The sequence below is a fragment of the Pezoporus wallicus genome, unplaced genomic scaffold (assembly GCF_028554395.1).
Source record: "Pezoporus wallicus isolate ANWC-B61680 ecotype Strahan unplaced genomic scaffold, APGP_CSIRO_Pwel_v1 contig_5104, whole genome shotgun sequence".
Classification (NCBI taxonomy): domain Eukaryota; kingdom Metazoa; phylum Chordata; class Aves; order Psittaciformes; family Psittacidae; genus Pezoporus; species Pezoporus wallicus.
In genome coordinates this window covers 1,455,776-1,483,064 of record NW_026637335.1, presented here as the reverse complement: position 1 = coordinate 1,483,064, position 27,289 = coordinate 1,455,776, and the positions used below count along the sequence as shown (strand labels likewise).

Sequence of the window (27,289 nt, the reverse complement as noted above, 5' to 3'; positions counted from 1 at the left end):
GTGGCTGGATCCATCCTGCTGTTGAGCCGAGCGGTGCACGCAGCCCAGTGTCCCTGCTCTCCCCACTGTGTGCAGTTAACCTCCAGCTTCCCAGCGCCTCCCCTTGCTTTTCCCTCTCACTGGCCCTCCTTCTCTCTCCTGCCCCATCCGGCGCTTTCCAGCTCATCATCTCTGATCTGTTCTGAAGTGGGAAGTAAATCCGAGCTGAGCGTCAGACTGGCTCGTTTTGAAGACTGATGTTCAAATAAAGGCTCTCCCCTCCTACCTTAATAACGTCGTTCAAGCCCTGCCAGGAGAAATTTCTTACTCGGCAGTATATGCCGAGGAGGAACTCAAGTGGGAAAGGCCCCAGGTAAACACAGAGCAATGGAAAATGATGCACCTGGCCCAAATGGGCTAATTAAATGTCTGCTATCAAAGAACTCTTCTACCCTACTCGGTGACTGCAGGCACTTTCTGCAGGGTAAGGAGAAAACCAGCGTGGGGGTGCGTGTTCAGTGCGGCATCATTAGTGGTGTGTAGGTGGAGGGTGGAAGGTGGATGACTCCACGTGAGAAGCATGGAAACGGCTGCAAAAAGTCAAGTGGCCCCAGCTGGATCCCTCAGATGTGCCAGGGACCTCCCAGCACAGCAGCACCGGGGCACTGGTGACAGGAAAGCCATCCTGCAGGTGAAAGCATCAGTTTCTGCCAGGCACGATGCCCAGCTCCTCAGTGCTTGAGAATACTCTTCTCAGCCTAAAGATTTCCACTCACAGTACTCAGAGGTGCTGCAATGAGTGGGTCCAAGGGGCTGTTCCCATCTAGCTCACTTCAGGGCACTGCCTCTCCTTGCAGCTCCTCCGCTACTGATCCAGAGCCCTGGATCAGTATCACCTGGGTCTATGCACTTGGTGGGATTCACAGGACTTGAAAGGGAATGCTGAAAATGTCCCCTTTTCAAACACAGTGGAGCTAAGGATAAATACCAGCATGGTATTTAAACTGGTTTATAATGGCCAATAGTTTTTAAAAGATTGACTGGCAAATACTGCGTGTGTGAATCTAATATTCCTTGTATCTATTATTTTTATTCTGTATTCTGGTGCCTGTGACTATAATTTCCATTATCCAGTTTTTCCTTTGAGTCTGGGAACTCTGGGAACTTCCAGAAGAGGAAAACAGTGAACATGTATCTACCCAGCATGGTGCTGTCAGACACTGATTTCCCTTGGCCTGGTGTGATGGATACAAAACACACAGGAATGCAAGGATTTGAAATTAATGGATTTACACCTAATTTGGGTCCCTGGCTACACAGCATTCAGGCTGGGGATCTTACTGCATGGTGGGGCTTTTGGGTGTTTGGAGATCACATTCTTCATTGTGTCCGTCCCGTCCCGTCTCCCCCCCCCCATTTCTGACCCTTAAATATCCAATTTAAAGAAACTGGAAAATGCTGTAACTTCCATACAGAGCAGGTACTTCCCTGTTGCGGCAAGGAAAGAGCTTAAAACAATTGCCCCTACAAAATTCCTCAAGCTTAGTGACCTGTTTGTGCTTGCTCAGTGCATCTCAGCAGGGAGGCGGCAGCACCCACACTTGGAGATGCCATCAGTACAATGTACCACCTCTATCTGCTGTCTGCTCCTGCATGCTCTGCTTTCCCATCCTCTTCCTCAGTGCTTCTGGGCCAGCTGGCTCCCCTTTTCTGCCCCTGCATCACCTAAAGGGGTCCTCCCCTTCTAACACCCATTGTGGGATGTCAGGGCTGACTCAGAGTCTCAGGCCAAGTGGGCAGCAGGCATTAACTGAAGTGCAGGCTGGATTTGATTCCGTTCTCTCTGCTGGACCACACGGGTGGAGAGAGCCCTCTTTTAATTGCAACCAATTAATTTTGTCCTTGTTGCTTGACATTAGCACAAAAGCCACTGGGCAAGGCAGGAGGTCTCATCCTTGCTGGGTTAAACTTTACAAGCTCCTGTCTCAATGCTTAGATAGTTTGAATAGGGACAGCATAGGGATGACTGGAGTGTGCTCTTTTCCTCTTCAGCTTTTGCAGTCTTTGCCTTTGTGCTGGGTTGGCTCAGTTTCCATATTGGCTAAATCCTCTTCAGCCAGAGTGAAGTCACCCCGAGTGACCTCACACAGTACTTCAGCCTCATCGCGTGCTTCTACATCGGGGCTTCCACCATGTCATACAAATACAGGAAAGTGACGAGCAAAATCCTGCACCACAAGTGAACTTGATGCTGCTGACCGGGAGGGAGAAGGTTTCTCTTGAAGGTACAGAACTCGATTCTTTCACGTCAATGTTCAGCAGTGACTTCAACTCTCACAACCCAAGTGAGAACAGCTCACCAGCTCCCAGGCTGCCCCTATGGCCTCCCAGCCTCACATGAAGGGATTCAAGAACCGGCACTGCGTGGCTGCAGGGCTCTTGGAACGGATGAGGATGGTGCTGTGCTAAGGCTCCCACAAGTAACTTTCTGACTACGGGTTTAAGACCCTTAGTAACAACGCTGAATGTGTTTCTTTACCTAAATGAGGTACTACACAAATGACTGCTCCTGAGCAAGATTAAAACCCACAAAACCACACAACCACCCTGTAGTCAAATTTGAATACATTTGTATTATTTATTGGCTGTATTAAATATATTATCTATTTGATAGTTACAATTTAGTAATACAATGCATGGCAGCTTTAACATAAGTTTGAGATACCTCAAAATTACAATACAAGAAGACTGAAGATACCTAATACATGAACGCCACGAGGGTCTGTTGTTCTGGAATGGGAACGGCTGACGGGAAAGCTGTGTTGCGGTTGGCTTTCCCGCAAGAAACACGAGTGTTTTGTGGCAATAACAAAAGGACTTTGTTTCACCTTTTCACGGTCATGACTTGTTAGTATTTACTCTGCAATCCTAATTTACCTTTTAAAACGATCAGAACTATTATTGCCAAATAAACCTCTACAAACTTCGTTCTAAGAGTTAAAGAAATAACCCTTTGGCAACAGAGATTTGCTGAAGGCCGTCTTATTTGCTAAAAGTAGATTATGAAGAGAAATAAAGACAGATTGTAAACTCTTCTGCAAACTAGACTAATATCTGTATAAAACTCTTTCCAACACTGGAGGGAGAGATTTCTATGATATAATAAATGATTAACTTAAAGTTCTGCTACACGTAGAACAATACATTCAAACATACATTTTCCAGGACTTTTAATCAAAATAAATAGAGTACAAAATGAAGAGTACATTTTGAAAAGATTAATTTCAGATTGCACCATAAATCTACTTTGAAGAGTATTAAGCGATACTATGTCATAATTTAGGTTTTCCACATCCGAAATACAACACAATGCCTCAAACTACAACGCAACATTATTCCTCAACTGCTATAGGAGAAAGACCCTTAAACTGATTAATCACTGGAAACACTTCGCCTGTAGCACTATCGCATCCAACACTCCACGTACAAGTGCATCGCTCTGATGGATATAAAGTGTAGCCACATCTTTGCAAAATACACTACATCTACCTTTCCATGGCACACTCCAAATGCTGCTGGGAAGACCCATTTTGAACCCCACTCGAAATCTGTTGAGTTCCAGCTTTCCGAACACCCAACATCAAGACGGCAGCTGTAGGTATTCGTGAGCAGATTTGACAGCAGTCATTTGTAGTGCACAGTGTCCACAAAATACATATCCCCCAGACAACCAGGACGAGTTTCCGAAAAGCTCACGGCAGGCTGAACATTCCCATCTAGAAAACCATGGAATGTGAAGCTGCTACCCCTGGGATAGCAAGTCCTTTAAAACATCATAGAAATGTTATCTAAAAAGAGTTCTTTCAGGTACAATTTGATCATCCAGATTAAGTTAGAAGGGCATCCAAAAGCAGTTTGAACTTTTTATTTTTAGGTTAATAATAGTACAAAAACATTTGCTCAGTTTGAGCCAAATAGTGTTACATTTATCATAAATGCACTCTTTCTCCTTAAAGACAACACCTGTGCTTTTCTGAAACCACTGTAGAGATTTAATCAGAAGCACAGGAAATTACTCTTCTCTCAGGCACTGAGAGTGAAATGTGGATTGGGCCAAGAGCTGCTTCACCAACAGCAGAAAGCATTTCGTTCCGAAATGTACGATACAAAAGGGGCCTCTTCTGCAATGCTGCACCTGAAAACGTACATCACGTCCTGCTAACCTTTTGTCTAGCAGTTGGATTAAAACTCTTAAAAATGCCGGCACCCTCTACGTGAACACTTGAAATGATTATTACAGAATCCAAAATATTAAAATAACTGTAAAGTAGTAATATCACTAAGTCAATATTCTGCTTTCCTTCTACGGTATATTAAATGTGGTATGCTCTAGTAATGATCTGCAATACAGAACTGCTCTAAGCTTAAGCATTTGTGCTGCTGTATTTCATGTATACCAAACTACGACAATACCCGATTAAACACTGCGGATCGACTGCCGCTGCTCTGGTTGTACTGGAAAAGGACTGGTTCTACCAACGCCACCTGCTCTCCCACTGGCCAGAGGGCCCCACTTTGAACTGGGGGAGAGGAAGAGAGTGTGCGCACACTGGTGTGTGCAGTAAGGCAGTTTGTTTTGCTGTTTTATCAACAGCTCACCCTGATTACAGAGGACCCAGGATTACCCTTTCTACAAGAAATCTGCGTTCAGTATTCGGAAAGGATCTGCCAACCCAGCCTCACTGTTAGCCAGCAGCAAAAGTGGAAACGCATATAACGATACATTTCCAGCTAGGATTTTAATTAGAACTAACCATAAATACCCGAAATAGCTTCTGTACAAAAGCTGAGTACTGCATAGGCTCTCGTCTACTTGATTACAAAGTACTGAATAACAACAGCGAATAAAATAGCAACCACTGCGAATCCGCAGAGAAGAACGATGGCGATGAAGCGCTCTTCACGTAATGTCTTCTTAGTCTCTGCCAACTCCGTCATCAGGTCAGCACCCTGTGGAACCAGCTCCTGTTTCTGAGATGAGAACACCGTACTGGGGCTGTAAGGTCCATACAGTTCTTGGGAGCCGGTAGAGTCTTGGGACTGGCGGCCGGCGCAGACTCTGATCCGATATTCACAGTTTGTCTGCAAGTTTGTGAGACGGAAGGAGGTCTCTGGTCCCTTGTACACCTGGTCAGAAGAAGAGGGAGAACTGCATTACACGGGTCCATCTTATAAACAATACCTTCTATTCCACTTCACAGGCACATGCGGTGCTGGACACTGCTGGAAGTTGTTCTCTTCGAGACAGCTTGAATGTGAGAGTTGTTTCCTTGTGAACAATCCAAAGCTTCCTTGTGCCCAACACTGACACACCTGGATAGCGGTGCTCAGAAAAAAGGTGTTCTGCACAGGATTGTTCTCAGCTCTCCTGAGTGCTATCTATGACCGGCAGAGGCAGCAATGCCACAGATCTAAGAATCAAAAACACCAGGAGAACTGCTGGGAGAAGAGGATAACCTGGAGTTAGCCCACTTCTAGACCACCGGCCCTCCCAGGACCTCCCCTACCTGCCTTTGCAGCCACTTGCTTTTACACTGCAAAGAAAGGGTCAACACAGAAACAGAACTCTGTGATCTTTAATGGGGGACAACCTTCAATGCCACAAAGAAGTGGAACAGCAGGACCTGATGCTGAAAAGCTGTTCGGACCCATCCTGAACTTAAGTGTCTCACCAAGAGGAACTGACCAACACATGAAACAAGCACCCTGACAGCAGGACTGTGAGATGAGTCCCCTGCTGAAATGAGAAGTATCCCTGCTGCCACCATTAACAAACAGAAATTCAACCTTGGAATACAGACATCTTCTTTTCCAATACTTTTTCAAAGTAAAGGAAGTTCATTCTGTGAAACGAAAGGTACCTGATCAAACTCTCTCCCAGCAGCGAGCTGAAGGATGTAAACAATGGAATCTCCTTTCATCGGCTGTAAAGGTTCCCATGTGATTTCATATGTGTTTTCTTCCAGCTGATTTGCTTTGGGTGCTAGAAAAAAAACAGTGATTTGTTGGTATTTCAGAAAGAGAAAACAATGGTCTCTGCAGATGTTCGAGTTTTTTCCAGCAGAAGAAAAGGTCTAAAATCACCAATTATCACCGTGACTCATTTTCACAGTTGATGTAGCAAAGAGCACTGGTTTCAGTACTGACAAGGAAGTTTTCTTGCTCCAGCTTAAAGAACACTTTGCTCGTGTATATTTTCCATTGAAACTGTGTCAGTTCTAAGGCAAGTGCCTGGTAAAATGCCCATGCCTGGCAGTATTCAAGGCCAGGCTGGATGGGCTTTGAGCAACCTGGTCTAATGGAAGGTGTCCTTGCCTGTAGCAGAGAGGTTGGAACTGGATGATCTTTAAGGTCCTTTCCAACCCAAACCATTCTGTGATTCTGTGAAATGTAAAAGCTTGAGGTTTTTCCAATATACTTGTTAACAATGCAGAGGGAACTGTCATTCAAATAATTTTAAGCACTTAAGATTTCATTCTTTTTCTTTGCTGTATTTCATGACAAGCTTAAAAAATATCATTGTAACATCTGCAGGTTAAACCTGTCTGTCTTTTTGAGCTGCTGATATCTACCACTTGAACAGATAAACAAGCACTTTCAGGTCACCAGAGAAATCAGCATGTATATGGCCTGGGTATGTCCAGAGCTGAAGTTCCATGTTATAAGTACGGCTGAGTCAACTAACTTTCCTGCAGGTAACTGTCATTCTGATCTTCAGAGTGATTTTCTCTAATGATAATCTTTAATGCTCACATTAGAAAGTGAAGATCGGGAGTTCTCATTTGCCTACATGCTGTTGTAACTTATATCAAATGATAGCCATCCCCGAAAAATGACTTTCCAATTGCGAAAGGGTAGAAGAAATCCTCACTGCTGGGGTGCAAGAGCCACAGCCCACACTGGGAGACAGCAAAGACAAAGCCTATGACAACTAATTTCTGTTCCCTGCCCCACAAAGGCCCTGGAAAGACACTGAGCTGGGAAGAGAGTCTGCAGCTGCAAACTGTTGCAGCTCAATTTGCACTCAAACAGCTTGTGGAAGTTCCTAGTGCAGTGTAAGCTCACCTTTAAGAGATGCAGGTGGAGACTTAGTTGTAGTGAAAGCGTAAACTTCAGAAAACCCTCCCTCTCCAGCATCATTATATGCCTGGATTTTAAAATAGTACGTAGTGGATTCACTGAGTCGCTGTACCTTGTATGTATGACAAGGGCCATTATAAACAGTGACAAACCTGCAAGAAAAACACAATAAAAAAAATCAGCATTATTCTGTAATCAGATTTGTGACAACACATTCTGGGTGCCCATGCTCACGATGAACGTCAGGCACTGACCTCTGCTGCTGTCATCAACAGCTCACACTGTGCATTACATCAGCACTGCTCACCATTTGTACTGGTGGAAGTCTTAATTTTCAGTCACGAAGCAGTCACAGCCTTTCAAGACACTGAGCTACACAGGCTACCACTGGAGCTACGTGACCAAACTGTGCATTTGAATCAAGAGAATAACCCTTGGTATACTAGATAAATTAGAATCTCAAGTTAAAGAACAGCCGTCAAGCCCAGGTTCCTCATGCACAAACTGGACTTCATTGTAGAATCTCCAAAGAATAAAAAACCCTGGCAACACAGGAAGATGGTAAGATATTACTATTTAAACAGGAACTGTATTTGCTGTTCACAAGTAAATAACAGTGCAACAGCTATTAACAGCATTTCTGGTGGAAAGGTGGGATGCAGAAAGGCAAACTGAGGGGAAAACTGAGCCCAAATGACTTCCTAGCACAAAGAGAAAGGAGAATACTTAAAACGTCTTATAAACTTGATCTGAAGCTGTAAAGCAACAGGCGTGAAGCTCCATTTATCTTACCTGCCAAACCTGTCCTCCATCTGCAAGTTGAATTGGGTAGGGTTGGTAATTAAAGCTCTGCTAGGACCTTCACCCCATTTCAGTTTAAGGCTCTGGTAGCTGAAGACCACACATTCCAGGTGAGGAGGGTCAGGAGGTAGTGGTTTTGTTTTGGCTTTAATGGAATGACTGAAAGGGCCAACTCCAAAGCTGTTTATGGCCTGTATTCTGATTCTAGAAACGTGAGAAAAGCAGCTATATGGTTAATTTACTGAGGTCCTGAAAAAAATGCCAGGTAATAAAGCCAGAGTTAGAATTTGTGAAGAATGTAACTTCAAACAATAACACAAGTAAAATGCAAGTAGAAAATAGCTGTACAAATAATCTACTTCCAAACAAGTCAACATTGTTTTCAGCATAATGAAGCTTCAGTGTTTCTCAGCATTGTTCAGATTTACTCTGCTCATCAAGCAAGCACCCAAGTCCTCCCTGTTAACTTGAGCTCTTTGCCTCCTACTGACACTGAAGAGCCACAACCTGACCTGAGCATGTAACATAGAAACAGCTAATTGGCTCTTACCCACATGCTCATCTTCTTCTGGTGAGCTCCCACTGTACACATTGCTTCAGAATTACGAATTCTAAACCCAGAAGATTTAGAAGAAAGCCTTGGCTTTGAGATAGAATGTTCATTTTAATGCAGCAATCTTAACTCTTGCCACTAAACCACCACGCTCTGAGTCTGGATATGAGAACTCCCCTCCCCAAGTTGCAGAGTGAGTTAAGCAAATGGTCTAAAAAGCAAATGAAAACTTGCTCTAAAAAATTAAAACACTGTCCTCGAAGCTGTTGACTGAAAACCCTACAAGCGCAGTTTCTGAATAAAACAATCATTACCTGTACAGAGTGTCAGGCAGCAGGTTCTCAAGAACATGGCTTGTGTTTCTTCCCACAGTTAAAAGCTGCTTCTCCCCATATTCTATATTATATCCAGTGATCTCCGACCCGTGACAACACGGTTCTTCCCAATGAATTGCAAGGCACGTTGATAAAGGAAGAGAAATTTCCATTTGATCTTCTTCAAGTAAGTGCAGCACTGACACTACTGCAGGCACCGATGCAGGGGTTGTCACCACACCGGTCTCGCCAAACAACCCTACTCCAGCAGCATTCACAGCCTGGAAGGGAGAGCGCCTGTTGGTTAGTGAGCCTACATTTTTCTAACAGATACGGTGTTTCCTTTTGTATGTGTTAACAGTAATTTGGAAGAGAATGGAAAATCTCCCAGATAAAATGTAAACACTGCAAAACGGCTGGTCATTGATGCAACACTAGATCTAAACCTCTTCTCTAGGCATGCGTAGTCAGGAGGGACTGAGAGAGAAGGGGAAGTGTTTTTACCGATTACCTTATATGCTGCATTAGTAGGTGACATGATTTTATTCACGTTAAGTTTTTCTTCAAACTGACTGTACTTGTTTGTTTGCTTAGCAACACGTAACAGAAGGCTTTTCATACCTGTACTCTGCAGTAATACGTGGTTGCAGGTGTGAGACCTTTTACTTCATAGCTCTGGCCAGGGCCAATGTAGAGGATGTGCATGGACCCTTCCACTTGTCCCCACTCCAGTCGGTATTCACTGATTTCTGCACCATTGCACGCAGGGCTCTGTGAGTTCAAGCAATAAATTTCCTTTCACCTACTGCATGTACACATGTTCACCTGGTAAGTGTGATCTCTGGTATGCTGAACAGAGACACTGGAAGAGAAGCTCTGGGGTTGACACCTGAGCTTCAACTAGAATTGCCAGTACAATTCTAAAAGCCAAATCTTAATTTGTGTATTACTAAGACTCTTTAACACCTACCTCCCATGAAACTACAGCACAGGTCGCACTTTTACAAGTTATCAGGGGTTTGCAACACTGATCAGGAGGTCCTGGAGCGGTACAGATCTCTGCTTTGTCAGAGTGAGGGCCAAACTGCAGGGAAATACAACTGCATGAATACAGCAACAGCAGTAGAGCAAAAACCGATGTGCAAGTGTAGGAGCTGGAGAAAACAAATTATTTTTAACTTAATAGGGAAATAAATAGAAGTGCTCAGTGTTCGGTTTCACAGCACTGTTTAAAACTCCTTTCAATTAGTTTACTCTATAAACTGGCCCTGTGCCTACAGGATATCTGTAATCCTCTCACTGCTACGGTTTTGTAACTCCTCCTTCCCCTGTAGTCAGGATCTGATTTCCAGAAGCAGCTGGGTACTGTTTCAGAAAGACTTTTATGCACCCAACACTTGTCCCAACCTCTTTTCAAACCTGGTATTATTTGAACACACCCCTCTCCACACAATGCTCTTCCCACACCACCAACCTGCAGAGCCAACGCTAATTGTAAAACAGGGCAATTTCTTAAGGCACAAACATGAAGTGGTTATTTGCAGCCAGAAGTGTAGGGCGTACACTGCAGTCAAAGAAATGACTAAAAGTAGTAAGAGAACATCTAGCTCTAACTTTGGACTAGTTACCTTTGGTTCCAACAGTAATCCAGTGAACAACAACAGAAACACAACACAGTGAATGTCCCCATAGCCAGGGACATTCAGTCCTTCCTTCAGCCCTCATTTATTGAATCTTCTTTCAATCTTACTTTTTATGCTGCAAGAAATTTTGCACCTTCAACAGAAGCTACAAAATATCATCAGGCCTGTAAGACAATAGTATCATTACTATCTCTTGTGTAAAATACCCATTTGAGTTTGTTAGCACAGTGGTTACCCCAACTTTGTTTGCTGCTCGGATCCAGAAGCAGTAGGTTCTCCCTGGAAGCAGATTGTTTACTACACATTCAGATGCTGGACCCTGATACACTTGTCTGTGTTCATCTCGTTCAGAGTTTGCCATCTCCACAATATATTCTGTAATGTCGGAACCTCCATCTACAGATGGTGGGCCTACAAAATAAAAAGATTTTTTTTTTCCCTATTAATAACACAAAGCACTTTTAAATTGTTTCTGATCAGCCCTCTCAAGCTAAAAGCTGAGCCAGGTGAATTCTAGACCTTAGAGTAGAGGCTTGTATTGTGTATCTGAGCACAAACACTTCATGAAGCTTGCCTTCTTCCCCCCGGATACTGACAGATCAGTTTAAGACTGATCATGTTTCCTTCAAACCCCAGTATATCTTCATTAATTTTTGATTATCTCCTTTACCGAGACAGAAGTAAGACAAAGAGGGTTGGTTTTTAAATTGCTGAGCAGGTCTCAGTAATGAGAAAGTCAAAGTGTTCTCACTGGAAGACCTTTACGTCTGCTTAAGTCTCACCGTATTGTTGCACACAGATGCATCCCCCCCAAATCAGAGGTGGTTAGCTGCTCTGGTGGTCTTAAAAAAGCCCAAAAGCCCCTAAAACCTCCACACAAGTAAGTACATGGATTACATTCATACGGTTTTATTTTAAACAACTCCCCCACCCCCTCGATTTTTCATTGTGCCATGACTTTTAAAATCAGAACAGTATTTTGCTCAGAACACTGGAGCTTACCCCACTGTAAAGTGATTTCCTTGGGCTTAGCTTTGCCTGCCAGGCATGGAGCGTGACAAGGTCCAGGAGGAATAGCTGACGTTGTGACAGTCGTAACATCAGAAGCCTGGCAGTAATGCACAGTGTTTTAGAGTGGAAACACAAAACATTTCACTACAACATGAAGAGAAATGGTTTGCAGAAGCAAATTAATTCTCTTTCTTCTCACCTGGCTTTCACCACCTTTACTGGCACAGTACACTCTCATTCTGTACGAGGTGCCAGGCCTGAGATGATCACACACGTGTTCTCGCTGGGAACCGCTGTATATGGTGTCCCATTTGGTCCCTGAGGAAAGATAGAAAATGCTTTCCACTACAAAACTTGTGCAAAAAAAAAAAAAACAAACCCCAAAACAACAAACGTGTGGAAATTCTCTCACTCAGCTACTAAGATAGTCAGATTTGAATGATCAGTTATGCAGAGAACATGTACAGGCCAATACACATGTGAAAATGCAACAGTGACAGCCAGAGCAATGAATTAGCACACTGAATTGGCACGCAAGCTGAATTAGCACCTAAAGATGATTGCTTACCAACTGATGGTTCTGAGATTTCCAAGAAGTATTTAGAAATGTCTGATCCTCCATTATCTTTGGGTGGTTCTGAAAGAAATCACCACCTTACAATAAATTATAGAAGATTTAAAACCAATGCATTATCTCATCAGCTTTTTCAGAGAACATTCATTCACTGCAGAATATATTCACATTGAGAACTCAATTCAAACAGAAGCAGAGAACAGCATCCTTATATATTCACAATGCATTTTCCAGAACAATAAGGTTTTTCTATTATTAATTGTGATTATGCCAGGAAGAAGAGTAACTAGGAAAATACTGCCAGTTTCAGGTATTGTTTCATTTTTTTTAAGAGCACAGAGGTATTATTTATGCATCGCTGCAAATCCAGATGCCATTACACCTGAGGATGTTATGACAGCATTGACTGCTCCTTTAAACCGAATAAAGAAAAGCGCTGCTTTTGTCCTATAGCCCCAAACCAAACCAAGCTGCAATGTTTTTGGTAATGCAAAGTGTTCTCCTGCAGCAATGCTATCTGCAGAGACAAATGATTACCCTGAGTTTGCCTCTCACTTTAAATCTGCTGACTGTACATAGGTAAGCAGCACTCAAAAGACAACATGTACAAAAGGTAACCTACCCCATGTAACCTTCACGCTGTGTGAATGGATCTTGCCCTTTACAGTGGGTTTACTCGGTGGTCCTGGCTTGTCAGGGTTGGTGCTGTGTTCTACCACCTCACTGGGATTACTTTTTCCTTCGCTGTTGTAGGCGAACAGCTGTTTCAGGAATGATCAGAAAATACGGTAAATGCTTTATTACATGACAAGTAATAGCCTGCTGATTTACAAAAGTATTCTATGAGAAATAACAAAGCCACCATCCAAGGAAAAGACAACAATTTAAAAGAAAAAATTAGCTAGTGCAAAAAATTTGATTTGTACTAGAATTGCAGCAAAACCTATTATAACAGCCTATGATAATAATACCTATTATAAAGGAACTGCAGGTAGTTTTCTGCTGTCTCTACAAAAGTGTCTTAGCTGTATACTCCAGCTGCTAAACTCCAGAAAAGCACACAGCCATAATTAAATGAGAAATAAAATTTAGTACAAACCCTAAATTTATAAGATGTACTCCTCCTAAGATTTCTTAAAGTGCATGAGAGCTCATCTCCATTGTACTGTGGCTGGAAACCATAACCCTGAAAAGGAGGGAAAATAACACCACACAGAGTCACAAATCTTCCACAATAAAACAAGAACTAGATCAGGTCAATCACATTTCTATCTTTGTTTTGTAAGTACATGCAAATGGCTGCAGTTATTTTGCAGCATGTTATTAGAAAGTAAAAAAGCTTATTTAAGCACTACTGCATGTGAACCTTTTACACATACAACAAACCCCAGCACTTACAGAACCTTCCTCTTCCATGTCTAAACTGTAAGTGAGGGAGTCATCTGAAGACACCCCGCCAGGCGGGCTCCACCTCACCGACAGCCAGGTCACTCCTGCCTCAACAAGCACCGGGGCTGCTGGGGCTGGTGGGACAATCCCCGCTGTATAGTATGTCACTGTCTCGCTGAACCCACTGCAAAAATGCAAAATAAAATGAAAATGTTAATAACAGCACACCAAATTGAGGAGAAAATAATTTATTTGCTACGTTGTGTTCATTACCTCATTCCGATATCATTTTTAGCAGCTAATCTGAGCGAGTATTTTGTGGAAGGAGAGAGTTTGGTAAGTTTATACTGCTTCAGGTGGCCATAGTAGCATTCTTTGAAGGGTCCATTCTTCCCCTTTAAAGAAGTGAGAACAACCCAAGTCAGTTTCTGCATGAGGACTGCATGCTGCCTGCTGAGGTCAACTTCTTCACTCTAAACTGTCCTAAACTTCCTTTCACTAATAGTTAAAAATGAGTAAGCCTAAGAACATCCAAAGATCATGTCATGGTCGTACAGATTATGCTCCTCATAATCCTAAGCATTCTCCATAATAAACCCACATTTTGATTGAGATCTCTGTTGATTTTTTGGCATTGTAATTTGACAAAATGGTAATAAATAAAATCAGAAATGTGTTTTGCTTTCAGTTATCATGTAATGCATTTCAATAAGAACTTTGAAAGCTGAGTAATATTTGTGACAGCAACAAGCCAGATGCTCATCCATTTCAACAGAGCACAGGAATTAATGATGCTCTGACTGACAGGAATCAAATGAGGGATCTTTACACTGTCTTCCTAGAGGATCTGAATGGAATGTCTACTGGAGATGCTGCCACACTAGTAATTTGATTCAAGTTTTTTAATTGGTTTGTCCCTTTAAAACTGTCTGGACAGTTGCACTGAAAATAGCTGATGCACCTAAGCAAAAAGTATTTTTAAGTATAATTGGTCGACAGATGTCATTATGATTTTTTTTTTGGTACTAGAAAAGATCTTACCTCATCCCATTCTAAAAGAAAATTAGTTATTTTGGAACCATTGTCATTTGAAGACTATAAAAAAAAAAGAAACAATGACAAAAGTTAAAATCAAATGGTTGTACTTTTACAAATATTATTTCACGTTAAAAAAACTCAAACCAAAACATTTCAACAATGTAACATAACATACTCCAATTGCCTTTTAAAACAAAACATTTAACATAGAGCTGAAAGGAATCTGCAGCAGGCCCAGAGAACAGCCCTCCTCTTCACACCCACTTGTGATAATCTGAAACTCTACTGGGGGCACAGGCACATCTATTCCATAAAGTAAGCTAGAATGGACAAAAACTAGCTGCTATTTTAAGTAGTTTAATTCCTTGCTCCTGATGGCTTTCCAGGCTGCTATACTACTTCTGTTAATTCTGATAGTTTATTAATTAATTTGATATTTAATATTAAACTCATGAATAGTTTTATGAACAACATGAATGAGATTCTTATAAATTTTTCCTTGTGTCCTTGCACTGCATGCTCACCAGCTGCCTGAGCAACGTAAGCATTCAGGCAAGCGACATTTGTGCTTGATATGACATATGAATTGGGAACTTCCTTCACTTTGTAAGTACAGGTTATACAAATGATTTAACTAGTTAAAGTCATTTACGTATAAGCCATTTTCCAATACAGTTATAAGAAAAACACAAAAAGACAAGAAAACAGTTGTCAACAAGTCTTCAAAGGAACTGTACAGATCCAAAAGTCAGATTATTAAACTTCAATCCACACGCGAGCCAAAGAATGTTACTCTGACCCTAACTAATGTACAAACATTAATTTGTACCTATTTATTGTCCAGGAACCCCAAGGAAAGAAATAAATGCTCTGTTCTTTCCTCTGCTGCTGGTTCAGAAGAGAACTTTCCTACTGAACAGTGCATACTGGGAAAGACCTACTACCAACTGCATCACATTAGAGGCATGCAAGAAACTATACATTGAAAGAAAGAGGAAGAAACATGGTTTGTTATCAGTCTTCACTGCACAACTTAAAAGCCAACACCTAAAGTACACACTAAATCATTGACCAAGCTAATTTAAACATACCATGGGTGACTACATCTGACTTCTTACCTTCCACTGCAAGCTCAGGCTGTTTTTGGTTCTGTTGATGAGCTTCGGTGCAGCTGGACAGTCTGGCTCACAACTTTCTGTAGTGAAACTCACTAATTCTGAAATGGATTCTTTTATGGAACTGCTGGTTGCTGAAACTCTGAACAAAGGACAATTAATTATGTTGCTGTTGCATCAGCACCTGACAGCTTAAGGAAAGAATTGTCAGCTTTAGAAACACGTTTAATTCCAGCAGTGGTTACAGCCACAAAGACCAGCCTGCTCTTTCACTGGAGATATGTGAGTGAAGAAATACATGTGGAGGCATGATGAAAACTATAAGCAAGTGTAACCAGACAGTAACAGAATACCTGAGTTGAAATGAATCTTTCGCTAAAAAAGACCTAGAGATTCAAATTAACACTTGTGCAAGAGTATGGATACTAAAACAGATTCAATCAGCTATTCAGGCAATGAACTCATGTTTACCAGTGTTTGACTGTTTAAATGGTACAGAATTTCTAGAACAGTTGTGCTCATTTATGGTTGGTTTTGAAAAGCAATGACTTGACTAACTTCAGAAATACTGTCTGTCTGATCAAATGAACTAAAGGTAGAAGAAAGTTGGCCACTATGGAAAGCAACACCATGAACTAAACCCACACTACGCTACGCTGTGCAAGTGGACCTGTGCTGAGTATTTAACACACTCAGAAAATTTCTGCAGTTTAACAGGAGTTGGCTTCAGTAAGTCTTAAAACTGTTTTCTTCCTGTGCCCAAACACTGAGGCTCATTTCTGCTGCTGGATCACAGTGTTCCGCTTGTTTAACAAGCTTGTCTTTCTCTCAACCAGTTAAACACCTCTCCAGTAACACTTATTTGCTCTGTGTGGCATTTCTTGAATGTCACGTCTTGTTCCCTTGTAACACAGCCTGTTTCAACCAGCTTCCACTTCCTTTCTCGCACTGCTACAGAAGCCTGCAGTTTAGAGAAGCAGTTTTATAAATCAAGCTGGTAAGTCAGACTTACAAATCCATATTCAAGGCTAGCTTATTTTATTTACTGCTCCCTTCAGCCTACAACAAATCTCTTTCACTGAGTTCAATCTTGTTCTAAAAAAAATACCAACAGAGGATAACTTAAAGTTTGTATTTGAGAAACACAAAGAGACAGAAAAGTCTTCCCTACTGTCAAAGAGAGAGTAGGGAAGAAAATGAGGTGACACTTCCATGAAAGTAGAAGGTAAGTGGGAATTTCGATAGCAACAGTAGTGTCCATAGCTATGGCATTTTTGCCGAATGTTCCTCAAGTTCTTTGTGATCACCCTTTCTTCGTGAAGCCACAGTAATTTGGTATTTAACATACTAAACCAAAGCATGAAGTAGTTAACTCCACATAACGTACCTGGCATGATAATCAGTTGCTGGTCTGAGATCGGGAAGTGTAATTGTTAATTCTTCCCCACTGTGAAAAGGGGAGAAAAGAAAAAAGAGAAGAGTTACAGCTCTTTCTTATACTTCAAAGGATAAAAGCTTATTGAAAAGCAAAACCATGTAGCGCACATTTAATTTGCACGTTTCCCATTGTCCATGTAACTCTTAGTGATATTACTTAAAATTTATTTCACGTGAAGTAGGTAGGTCTGCAAGTCAACAAACAGCTCCTGATAGAGAGATTGCTGATGGGTTAATGGTTTTAAACATCGGTATTGTGCTTAAATGAAGAAACTAAACTTACACATAGACAGATTTAAATTTTCCATTTTTACCACTGTTGGATATTGCTACTTCAAATGTAAATGCTGCTGGACTATGACTATGGCTCTCTCCATTCTGTGAACTAACTGGGAGATTCCAGGACAGAACGGCTGATCTTGCTTGTATATCAGAAACCTATTAAAAGCATAAATAATGCAAGTAAGTTTGCTTTCTGCAATAAAAGGTATATTAGTCAATAACATGGTGTCGCTAGTTCGCCTATGAAGTTCCTCGCTGGAGGAATTCTTTACCTTTGTAGCAGAAATACTGAGTCATTATTCGAATGTAAATTATTTCCTCTTTTAATTTCTAAAATAATCATATTAAAGGATTTCCCTTCAAACACTCAACAAATGCACAAACACATGACATTATCTCAGTGCAAGAAGAGAAACTTTGTTTCAACTGCACTGTTTTCATCACTCATTTGGAGCAAAACTGTCAGATTTAGGAGTCTTGAACACTGACACCAGATCTACATACCTAGGCAGTCAGATGGCCTAACTTCCCTACTCTGTGACAACTCCATCACGTATTTAACCACTAAGCTAGAGGATTGCAAGAGGCTCTGATTTCAATGTTCACAACTAAAGCTTTTGATCTAAATTTCTTACTGCTCACTTCAAATTTTCTCTGACAAGGTCAGCACAGCCTTCTGTTAGCATTAAGTACAGATGTCAGAAATAGCCATAAAGCTGTAAACAGCTTTTTTTTTTTCTATTTTTTAATTTTATTTATTTTTCTATTTATTTATTACAATAAAACTGTAAACAAAGCTAGAAAGCTGAAGGAAAAGAACAACCTGTGCTTACTGTATAGATAACGCAAAGAAGAATTTCATTAAGCATGCTCAAGATCAAAAATATCAGTGCAGTTTTAGCCTTTAGGCATTTAAATTCACATCACCAGACTCCAGCTTCCTCAATAAGTATGTAAATACTTAAGTATTTGCTCCAATCTCTAAGCATCGCGTAAAAAGATGATCTATTTTTGTAAACTCTATTCCCAATATTCTTAAATCCTCTATGCTGAATGAAGAATGGTTCCAAGAGTGGACAGACTTCCATTAGGTTAGTAGGCCCTGGGTATGCTTGGTACTAAAGCCCTCACATACACTTGACAACTTGGCTTACAGACTGGGAAACTGAGGCAGACAAACTGTTTCAGAAAGTTGAGAAATAGTGAGTTTCCGTAGCATGGTTGCCCTTTCCCAGCTATAAATTCTGATAACTAAAATACATTTTCTCTATCAAAAAAATAAACCATTAAGAAAAAAGAAAGATCAAAAAGACATTTTACAGGAAGTATATGCACAGAAGATAATGGTATTTTAAGGATAATACTTACAACTGGCTTGCCAATGCTCAAGTGAGTATCACATTTCTTGGACTCTGTGTCAGATTCTGCAATTTCAAATACAAAACAGATTACCCAAAACCCCAAGAGTAAACCAGTCTGTTACAAAAAAGCCACCACAAGATGGAGTTTGCCTTAATAAAAGTTTAACAATAGTATTATTGTGCAAAGTTCATTTCCCCTGTTTGTTTTGGCTGTGTGAAGGGTAGAAACATGAACTATCCAAAACTAACAGTGTTACAAAAACCCTTTTAGTACATCCTGCACAAAGGGTGTATTTTCCTAATCCGAGCATAAATAGGTTTTCTTTGACAACGCAGAAACATTCTTCCAAAAACGAAAGGTGCTAAAAAAATGACAATAAGATCTTATCTATTGAACATGCTTTCCTTGAATTTCTCTTGCAAAACACTTGGTCTAGGCATAATGTGAAAGAAGCCTGATCAAAACTGCACACTAAAGATAGCTACAGATACCAAAAGGGCTACATCTGTAAACTGAATCCTATCTTGACAATTGCCTATGTCAAACAATTCAGGATATTATTCTGCAAACAAAAAACTCTTCCCCCGCAAATGTGTATTAAGACAAGTCTTTATAATCAAGTATATTCTTCACCCTTGAAACAAGTTGGATGAAAACTTCCACCTCTACTTCCTTCCCAAGTTACAAAGTCAGGTTTATTTTTTATTTCTCTCACTGAAGAGATAAATACAACAGCGACACAAATGAAGACTAGACCTTGCAGCCTAACAAGACCACTTAGTTTAAGACATACATGAAACTCTAAAAGATGCTCAGATCATTTATGGCATCATGATAAGAAACTGCACTTCAGTGACACTGTTTCAAACCAATAGGAAAGATACCGTACACCAAGTATTCCAGTATACACAAACAGCCGCAAGCTATTAAAAAGTTCATTCAAGCAAAACAATGCACTGACCGGAAATTACAACTGATCGAACAGTAACCTGCAACTTGACAAGTTGCTCAAACCTTCCACTTCTCAGAATGTTAAATAACTCCTAGTTATCTGAAAAATACCACACAGGAGGACACCAGAAGTCTTTTATAAAAGTACCCACAGGTTCACCCTCGCTCAGAACACTGATCAGTCCTGCGTCAGAAAAGGCACAGAAGTAACCAAAAGGCTTAAAATTCTTGATCTTCCTGAAGACCTTATCTGATAAATCTCAAATGAAGAAACCTGACATTACTATGATTTCTAGAGGTAATAAAAGAAATCTAAACATAATGGAAAGTATTTCAGGCTTTCCCTAATCCTGAATAATCAAAGAAATTGACAAATTCCTTTTTCAGAAACTATTTTACAATGAATTTATATTATTTTCTGTTACAGAAGAATCTAGATTTTAATTTTTTTCTTTTTACCCTTTCAATGCAACCTACCTCCCATATCTGTGTCTGGACTGCCCTTTGTTTTTCCTATCTGCTTCTGCTTTGGTGGTCCTCCTGCCCCTTGCTGTCCCTTTCCATTTCCATTCTGAAGTGTTGCATTGGAAGAATTAACTTTATGTGGTGAAGATGGAGGACTGTTAAGTTTATTGTTAGTATGACCACTGGCTTGTCTGTCTTTTAGTCTCTTCTTCAAGTGTTCTTGCATTTTGAGACTCCTTTCATCACGCTGAATGAAGTTGGTCCTTCCATGAGAACGAGGTTCTACAAAGAAAGGAGAACTTACTTAATCATTCAGTACAATTTGTTAAACAGCTGAGAAACTCTCTGTAAGTTATCAGAGAAGTAGCTAAGGAGAACGAGAACTTGAACACCTCTGGGACTTCACTGTGCTTGCTGTCAGTCTGTAGATGTGTGGAGCTCCATGGCTCATGCAACCTGGGCTTGGTGCACATGGGATGTCCTGAGGAGTTTCACAGCTGATGCTTGGGAGTCTCTGGGCAGCAGAGCAACAGACAGGAAACCTGCACATATTGCCCTGCTCCCTGGCCACACTCCACCAGACTTCAGGAACCTCACCAGATAAAGAGGTTTTGGACTGGGCTCAAATCAGTGTAAGAGCATAAAGATCAGGTAGTAGGAGAACACCATACCTGGAGGTTTCATTCTACAGCAAAATATACAAAATATCTGCAGGCAAATTTCCATTTTTCCTATTTAACCCATATTCATATTCAGTCACCTTTTCAAAAAGTGTAAGCAAATTTAGGACCCAAACTAACTTTTTAAAACATAGCTTGGGAGCTACTGAATATTTTTACCCTAGACATGAGCCAAAATAGCTTAATTATCAACTTAAGCTTGAGAGGGAGATAATGAATGGTCTTATGTAGTCCAATTTGTGTTAAATGCTTGTTTACATATAATAAGGCTTACAGCTTGACTTAATTCAGTGGTGCCCCCATTCCTCCACTTAAGTATTGCTTCATTCAGTATCTGAATATAGAGTGGACTTACACTTCATCCTCCAACATGGCTTACTGTATTTTTTTTGCTTATGTATGTTTTTTCTTTCCAGTCATATCTGGTCTCTGTTCAGTCAAAAGAACGCATTCAAGCACCAAATTAAATGCATTTTCAAAAGAACTTCATGTCAAGGCTGTGACCAAACACAGCAGCTTTGAACAGCACAACTTTAGAGAAAGGCAGAAGAAATCATTGGGGCATTTATAGTAACAAAAGTAAAGATCCATGAAGAACATACACAGTATTAGAACACTTCTAAGTTAAAGTCTTAGAACAGAACGGAGGATTTTAACAACACAGGTAAGTGTCAGCGAGTCTGACAACTAGCCCCAAAATCACAGAAACGTGTAAGACAGCTGCTGACAGAACTCGACTGTCTCAATCGAGATGCACCAAGTGAAAGGCCTTCTCGTGTATTTAAACGTGACCTGCGCTCTCACCTTGTTCTTGAAACACGTGTGGTGGTGGATGCTGGTGAATGAACTGTGGTGGCAGCTCTCCTGTCCCTGGAACCGCAGGGTACACTGGGTGAGGGGGGTGAGGGAGCAGAGCATGGTGGTGATGCATGTAATGTGGCACATGGGGAGGAGGAGGAGGAGGAGGATGCATGGAAGGATGGAATTCGGCCGAGTGCGGCAACACCACCACTTTACGAACTCCATTTTCTTCCACCACCTGTCATGCAACACATGAAATTAAGTTAGTACAGTAACGATCTTTTAAATATTGCACATCTGATGAAGAATCTCTACAGTTTATACCCACAACCTGTCTGTCAGGGATACACACAATGAAATGAATTCCAGTGGGAACCCAGCACATGTTACTGCAAAAAACTGGAGTTTGAGGCAATCGGTTTTAGGAAACTGAGCCTCACACACCAAAGTGCTAAGCAATCTGTAACGTATGAATAATGTACGTATATATTTTTTAAACAAGTAATGTGAATTGATCAGGCTGTAATTCCCAGTCCACTTGTAACTGCAGTCAGATGAAGTGCTTCAGACCGACAGCGCTATCATGTGTACAAGTCGCTGCATGTCGTCAGATTTGAGGTACACGTCTGCATACACATTCTTCGCCTGTGGCAAGTACAAAGTGCTACAAGTCAGCTCTGCTGTCTTGTACTATGATCCAACCCAACTCAAATGTCAAAGTATTTCATGTTTGCCCCAGGCTAAGAGAATTCAGATGAGGAACCTGTCTGTGCGTCTGAACTCTAGGATAGAGACGCTAAGACAGCACATGTGTATGTATGCACATGCACGCTTCTAAAGATGTGTCCTAAATTTATAGGCTCCTTCTGTAACCTAACTGCCAGCATGAAATACATTATCTCAATGTATTGCTTCCCCTACAGTACATTAAAAGTAGGTTAAGGTTTAACACAATAACGCTTCTCTAAATCTTAAAACTGAGAAGAGACTTTGCACAGAACACAAGTTTTAGAAGACAAGGTCAAAGAGTAACACCAGAGCAGGATTCACAAGCCAACACACTGAACAACGATGACACTGAAGTACAACAATTTTAGTCTTATCTTTAGTACTCGTGGTGCAGACGAGCAGACTGAGGTTTACAGGGTCCTTTCTCCAGGTAGGTTCATAGTACAGAGAGAGGACATCTGCAATGCCTTGTTGTCACTCTGCAGTTACAGCTCGTTTTGTGTAACTGAGGGATTAAGTTTTCAGCACCTACAGTTCTGACAGGGCCAAAGGCTTCTGAGCTGACCATCAGAAAAATCACCAGGTCGTATTCCAGTTTGTTTCTTCTGCCACAACACAGAAGCCCACTGGCAGAAGATTCAGACTGTACCTAATGAGAAGTCTGACTCGGAAGCAAACTAGACTCTATTAAATCCTATTTAAAGACAGACAACAAATTGTTTTCTCCCTTACACAAGAGATTAAAGAGGTATGAGCAATGTAATTTGAAAAATAAAAATAAATCAATAATAGAAAAATGTTCATCATTAAAGGCAAACTGACACTTAAAAATTAATCAAGTCCCAGTAGGAAAATCAGGCATTTTTCTTAGATTGGCTTAAAATCAGTCTGCAGCTTTATACCTCCTCCCTTCTACACCAGCCATCTCCTCCTAGTTGCATTTCAAAATGCAAATCCAAAATGCTATTAATCAGGGCCTTACAGTGCTTTAGGATTAACAGAGATGGATCATGCAGCCAGCAGAAAATACTATCTGTGGATGCAAGTGGGGGGATGCTTCCCAGCTGCAGGTGGGTGTACACAATTGAGATGCAAAAAAGTGATTTTATTAAAATGTAATCCATGAAGTAAATCCGTTTAAAGGAAGCAGGCAAAATGTTTGTCCTGTTAGCTCCTTTGAGATCCCCTCTTACAGCATATTTAGTTTGGCTATAAGAGATCACTGTAGTGTTTCCGAGTTGGCCAAGAAGGCATTACGGATGTTGAAACACTGCTTATGCCAACAGTGCATGTTGAAAAGCTCCTCAGCAAAAGATAGAGCAAACTAATGAGAAATTATTCTTCTGAAGGGAAATGGAATGTGTCCACTCACAAACTGCTATGACAAAGTTCAGCTGTGAGATGACCTCAGAGTCGGCTGATTTGTTAGCAATTCTCAACAGACTTTAAATGGAAGAAAAAAATTACAAGAGGTCATTTAAAACTAAGCTTACACTGAATACACTGTTTTAGAAACAACATGGGGGGCTTTTTGCTTCATCAACAGAACTAAATGCACCACTTGAAGTACATCACATTCTGTAATATAACACATGCTATAATACACACAAACCAAAGTCATAGCAAATTCTGATGGCTATGTTAACTCAATTTTATGTATAGATATTAAACAGGACACATGGCACAAATTCAGGTAGAAGGGATACATTAACATAGTGATTTTTTCAGTCCAAAGCTGCTACGCCCCCATCATCCACTACCAAACTGCTTCGTTCTGCTTTGGCAGAAGCCAAGGTATTTATCTTCAGGCTCCTCCAGACAGATCTGGGAGCAGAAAGTTGAAGTCTCATCTACTGACAAGAACAGCGTAAGTACCTCAAGCTCTGATGTACAGTTTGTTTCAAACTTGTCTGTCCCTGTCATAATGACCAAGGGACAATAAAACAACCCCCCTAGTTTCATGTGACAGCAAACACATAACAAATACATTTTTCAGTTTGTACACCTCAGCATTTGCCAGGGCTTTGAATACTATTTGCATGGAAAACTCAATTTCATACTGATGTATAAATTATCTGGCAGACCTTTCTTCAGGGTCTTCATGGAAGTACCTTCTTATAATAGCAGAAGCACAAAATGCAGACAGTTGTATGCAAAAAGACAACTGCCTGGGAGCTCAAGAATATACAGTTACGAGGTTTTCAAGCTTCCTCAGAAAACTCCACATTTTGAACATCACTAAAAAATAAGACCCCAACTTGTTCTGTTTAAACCTTTGTTTTTAATTACTTTCCTTTAAAAAGGCATCAATTAAAATGTAAACTGAACTGGTAACTTCAAGTGTCTCTAATAACAGTTCAAATACCACAGGCAGGTCTGACCTGCTATGACTTCACAGAGGAGTGGAAAACCAGCGAGGATGGAAAAGTAAAGCTGGGAGAGAAGCCCAGAGTCCTGCTCATTTCACAGGCACATGTCAGTGGCATTACCACTCCTCTTCACACTTCTGCTCTAATAGCAGGGTGTTTTGCTCAATGTTAAGCAGATCAGAGCTAGTAAAGAAAGGCACATTGAAAACTCTGAATAGAAAAAAAACTGAATTATGAGAAGATGTTAGAGAAACATCTTTTGCAGTCCAGGAAAAAAAAATGACCTAAGGATGAAAGAGAGAATGATACTGGTGTACGACCCTTATAAACTCCATGTAAGAAGCATGAATCTCCAACCCACAGTATGCACGAGACATGTTCAACTGCGATGCTGCCACCAGCTATGCTCCCACCACACTGTTTCTAGCAGAGCTAAGCACAGGATGTGCTTAGCTACACTCATCACTCCTCTGACACTGGCAGGTTGCTGTCAGCTGGGACTGTTCATATGACCCAGGCACCTACTTTCACCTTGAAAACAGGACTGAAGAAAAAAATCAAGATGTGGATCCTGTTAATGGAGCGAACAGACAGCCAACTCAGAGCCATCTGCTATCTTACTGAAAGTCATCTTGTACTGCCTAGTGGCACTATTATAAACAAATCCTGAAAGCTAGACCAAATTTTACTATGTGAACAGAAGGCGAGAGAGCCTACACTGAAGTGAAAAAGCTGGTAAGTTCAATGGAAAAAAATATGAGAAATGCTTTTAACAGCCGTTCCAAATAAAATAATCAACAGCCTTATTGTTAAAAAGCTACACCCACAAACATATTGAAACAGGAGAAGAAATTAAAGTTTACCTGAGATACGTAACCGGGAGGCACAAATATAGGCGGCATAGAACCATTTGGTGACATCATAGGAACGTGTGCTGGACCTGAGAAGTAACAAGGTGCCACTTTTTAACAAATGAGGCTTTTACCAACTCAAGGCACCTTTTTTCCCCAAGGTGCTGTCTCACTTTGGTGCCTGAAAAGCCAGCAACTGCATCCAACTGTATTTACGGAGCTAATTTTAGACAGGCAGGTTTAGAAGCCAGGTTTAAACTATCCTATTAAAAGGTCAGTTTGGAGAGAAACTTAAATAATTGGGATTGAGAGTTCAAAAAAAAATTAAAAAGTGACTGTACCAAGTTTCCATCAAGAAAAATAATGCAATTTATGTCACTGAGGATACTTCATTTTCACATTCAAGATATATATGAACTACCACTTAATAACTTTCAGAATTTTAGATAATATTGCTGACTGCAAGTATGGATGTACCTTTATTCTACAAAAAGCACAGGTTAGGCTTATCCCAACCATGGCACTTATACAGCCAACGGCATCTATTTAACTGTACAGAAATCAGCTTAGATAAATTTTAGTTCTTGTTTTGTGACAAGAGTTAAAAGTCTGCATAAACAACACTGGCACCACAGGGATGCTGACAGCTGGTCTACCAACTTTTTTCTTTTATGTAAGAATAGCTTATTTTTCACATCAAGCTGAAAGAAAGCATTCCTGTCTGGGATTTGATGTAAGCAGAACAGACACACTTTATATAATATTATTTGAAATGATAAACAAGTATTCAAAAAATTGAAGTACTGATAAATTCAATTTGACTTACAAGAAGTATTTTGACCCAACTGAGATCTGGAGTTCTGTCACTTACCCAGAAGGTAAGAAGTAGGTTGCAGCCACACACAGAGGGGTAGCAGTGCTTCCCACAACAGCAGCAGACTGCTAATGCCGCTACCTTACAGTAAAGGGAGGTCACAGAGCAGCTGTTCAAGTTGTTTAGATTAGTGTGGACTAAATCCCATGTAAATTCAGGTGTTAATATTCTGGGAAGACACTTATTCAAGGATCATCACAAAACCAGTTGAAATGCCAGCCTTTTGTAAACCAGTAGCAAAGTGTGCAGAGATGCAGGGAATCTCAGCAATGTCTCCTTTGTGCTTTAAGTACAAACTGAAAAATCTGATTTATTACATTGCAGAACATATAAAACAACACCTGACGTTACAGTAACAAACACCTGCAGTGATTCTGTGAATCAAAATATTTGGAGTCAGAACTTCAGTTTTTCCTTTACCTTGAATACATTGAATGTGTCCATCTTCAGTTGTAATTGTAAATGTTTCACCTGGGTTCACCTGCACAAGAATAACCTGTAGGAAACAAAAGAGGTGTTTTGGTTTTTCTTTTTTATTCTAGAAATTACCTACATGGGAAAAAAAAAACAACTCTTCGTTATGCCCACGTGTTAGATTAAAACAATACAGCTTTGGCTACCTTAGAGGGTAAAAAAGCAAGATGAGAAACACTGATGGGTAGAATTGAAATTTCGTAATACTTTGACATAAAATCATTGGCTTTGCTGAATCAGGATTTTTCTCTGATTACAACCAGAAGTGCTTCTCTTGATACACTTGAAATCATTGACTTAGGTTCTGTTTTCAGTATTTTCACACTGCTTTTTCTTCTTCTACTGAAGCAATAAATTACCTAAGACTCACCTCACTTCCCAAGCTTTGCCTGTGAGATTATTTCAGTTTCAGGGCTAAACTGGCAGTCATGACTCTATGCATATTAAAAAAAAACAG

General features: G+C 40.6%; 1 protein-coding gene across 1 annotated transcript in view; it reads right to left on the bottom strand.

Moving 5' to 3' along the window:
* Positions 1 to 2,592: 2,592 nt before the first annotated feature.
* LOC130596817 (fibronectin type-III domain-containing protein 3a-like) overlaps positions 2,593 to 27,289 on the bottom strand; it is a 46,217-nt gene continuing 21,520 nt past the window's right edge. Inside the window, exons 4-27 of the mRNA XM_057404788.1 lie at positions 26,779 to 26,854; positions 25,497 to 25,573; positions 21,539 to 21,773; positions 20,067 to 20,336; positions 18,645 to 18,700; positions 17,278 to 17,432; positions 16,945 to 17,004; positions 15,561 to 15,699; positions 14,446 to 14,499; positions 13,678 to 13,799; positions 13,414 to 13,588; positions 13,115 to 13,201; positions 12,638 to 12,776; positions 12,010 to 12,078; positions 11,641 to 11,759; positions 11,433 to 11,538; positions 10,666 to 10,841; positions 9,758 to 9,871; positions 9,409 to 9,558; positions 8,788 to 9,068; positions 7,912 to 8,124; positions 7,105 to 7,271; positions 5,901 to 6,022; positions 2,593 to 5,166 (exon numbers count right to left, since the gene is read on the bottom strand). Coding sequence (XP_057260771.1) covers positions 4,849 to 5,166; positions 5,901 to 6,022; positions 7,105 to 7,271; positions 7,912 to 8,124; positions 8,788 to 9,068; positions 9,409 to 9,558; positions 9,758 to 9,871; positions 10,666 to 10,841; positions 11,433 to 11,538; positions 11,641 to 11,759; positions 12,010 to 12,078; positions 12,638 to 12,776; positions 13,115 to 13,201; positions 13,414 to 13,588; positions 13,678 to 13,799; positions 14,446 to 14,499; positions 15,561 to 15,699; positions 16,945 to 17,004; positions 17,278 to 17,432; positions 18,645 to 18,700; positions 20,067 to 20,336; positions 21,539 to 21,773; positions 25,497 to 25,573; positions 26,779 to 26,854 — 3,480 coding nt within the window. The 3' untranslated portion in view covers positions 2,593 to 4,848. The remainder of the gene's footprint in view (positions 5,167 to 5,900; positions 6,023 to 7,104; positions 7,272 to 7,911; positions 8,125 to 8,787; positions 9,069 to 9,408; positions 9,559 to 9,757; positions 9,872 to 10,665; positions 10,842 to 11,432; positions 11,539 to 11,640; positions 11,760 to 12,009; positions 12,079 to 12,637; positions 12,777 to 13,114; positions 13,202 to 13,413; positions 13,589 to 13,677; positions 13,800 to 14,445; positions 14,500 to 15,560; positions 15,700 to 16,944; positions 17,005 to 17,277; positions 17,433 to 18,644; positions 18,701 to 20,066; positions 20,337 to 21,538; positions 21,774 to 25,496; positions 25,574 to 26,778; positions 26,855 to 27,289) is intronic.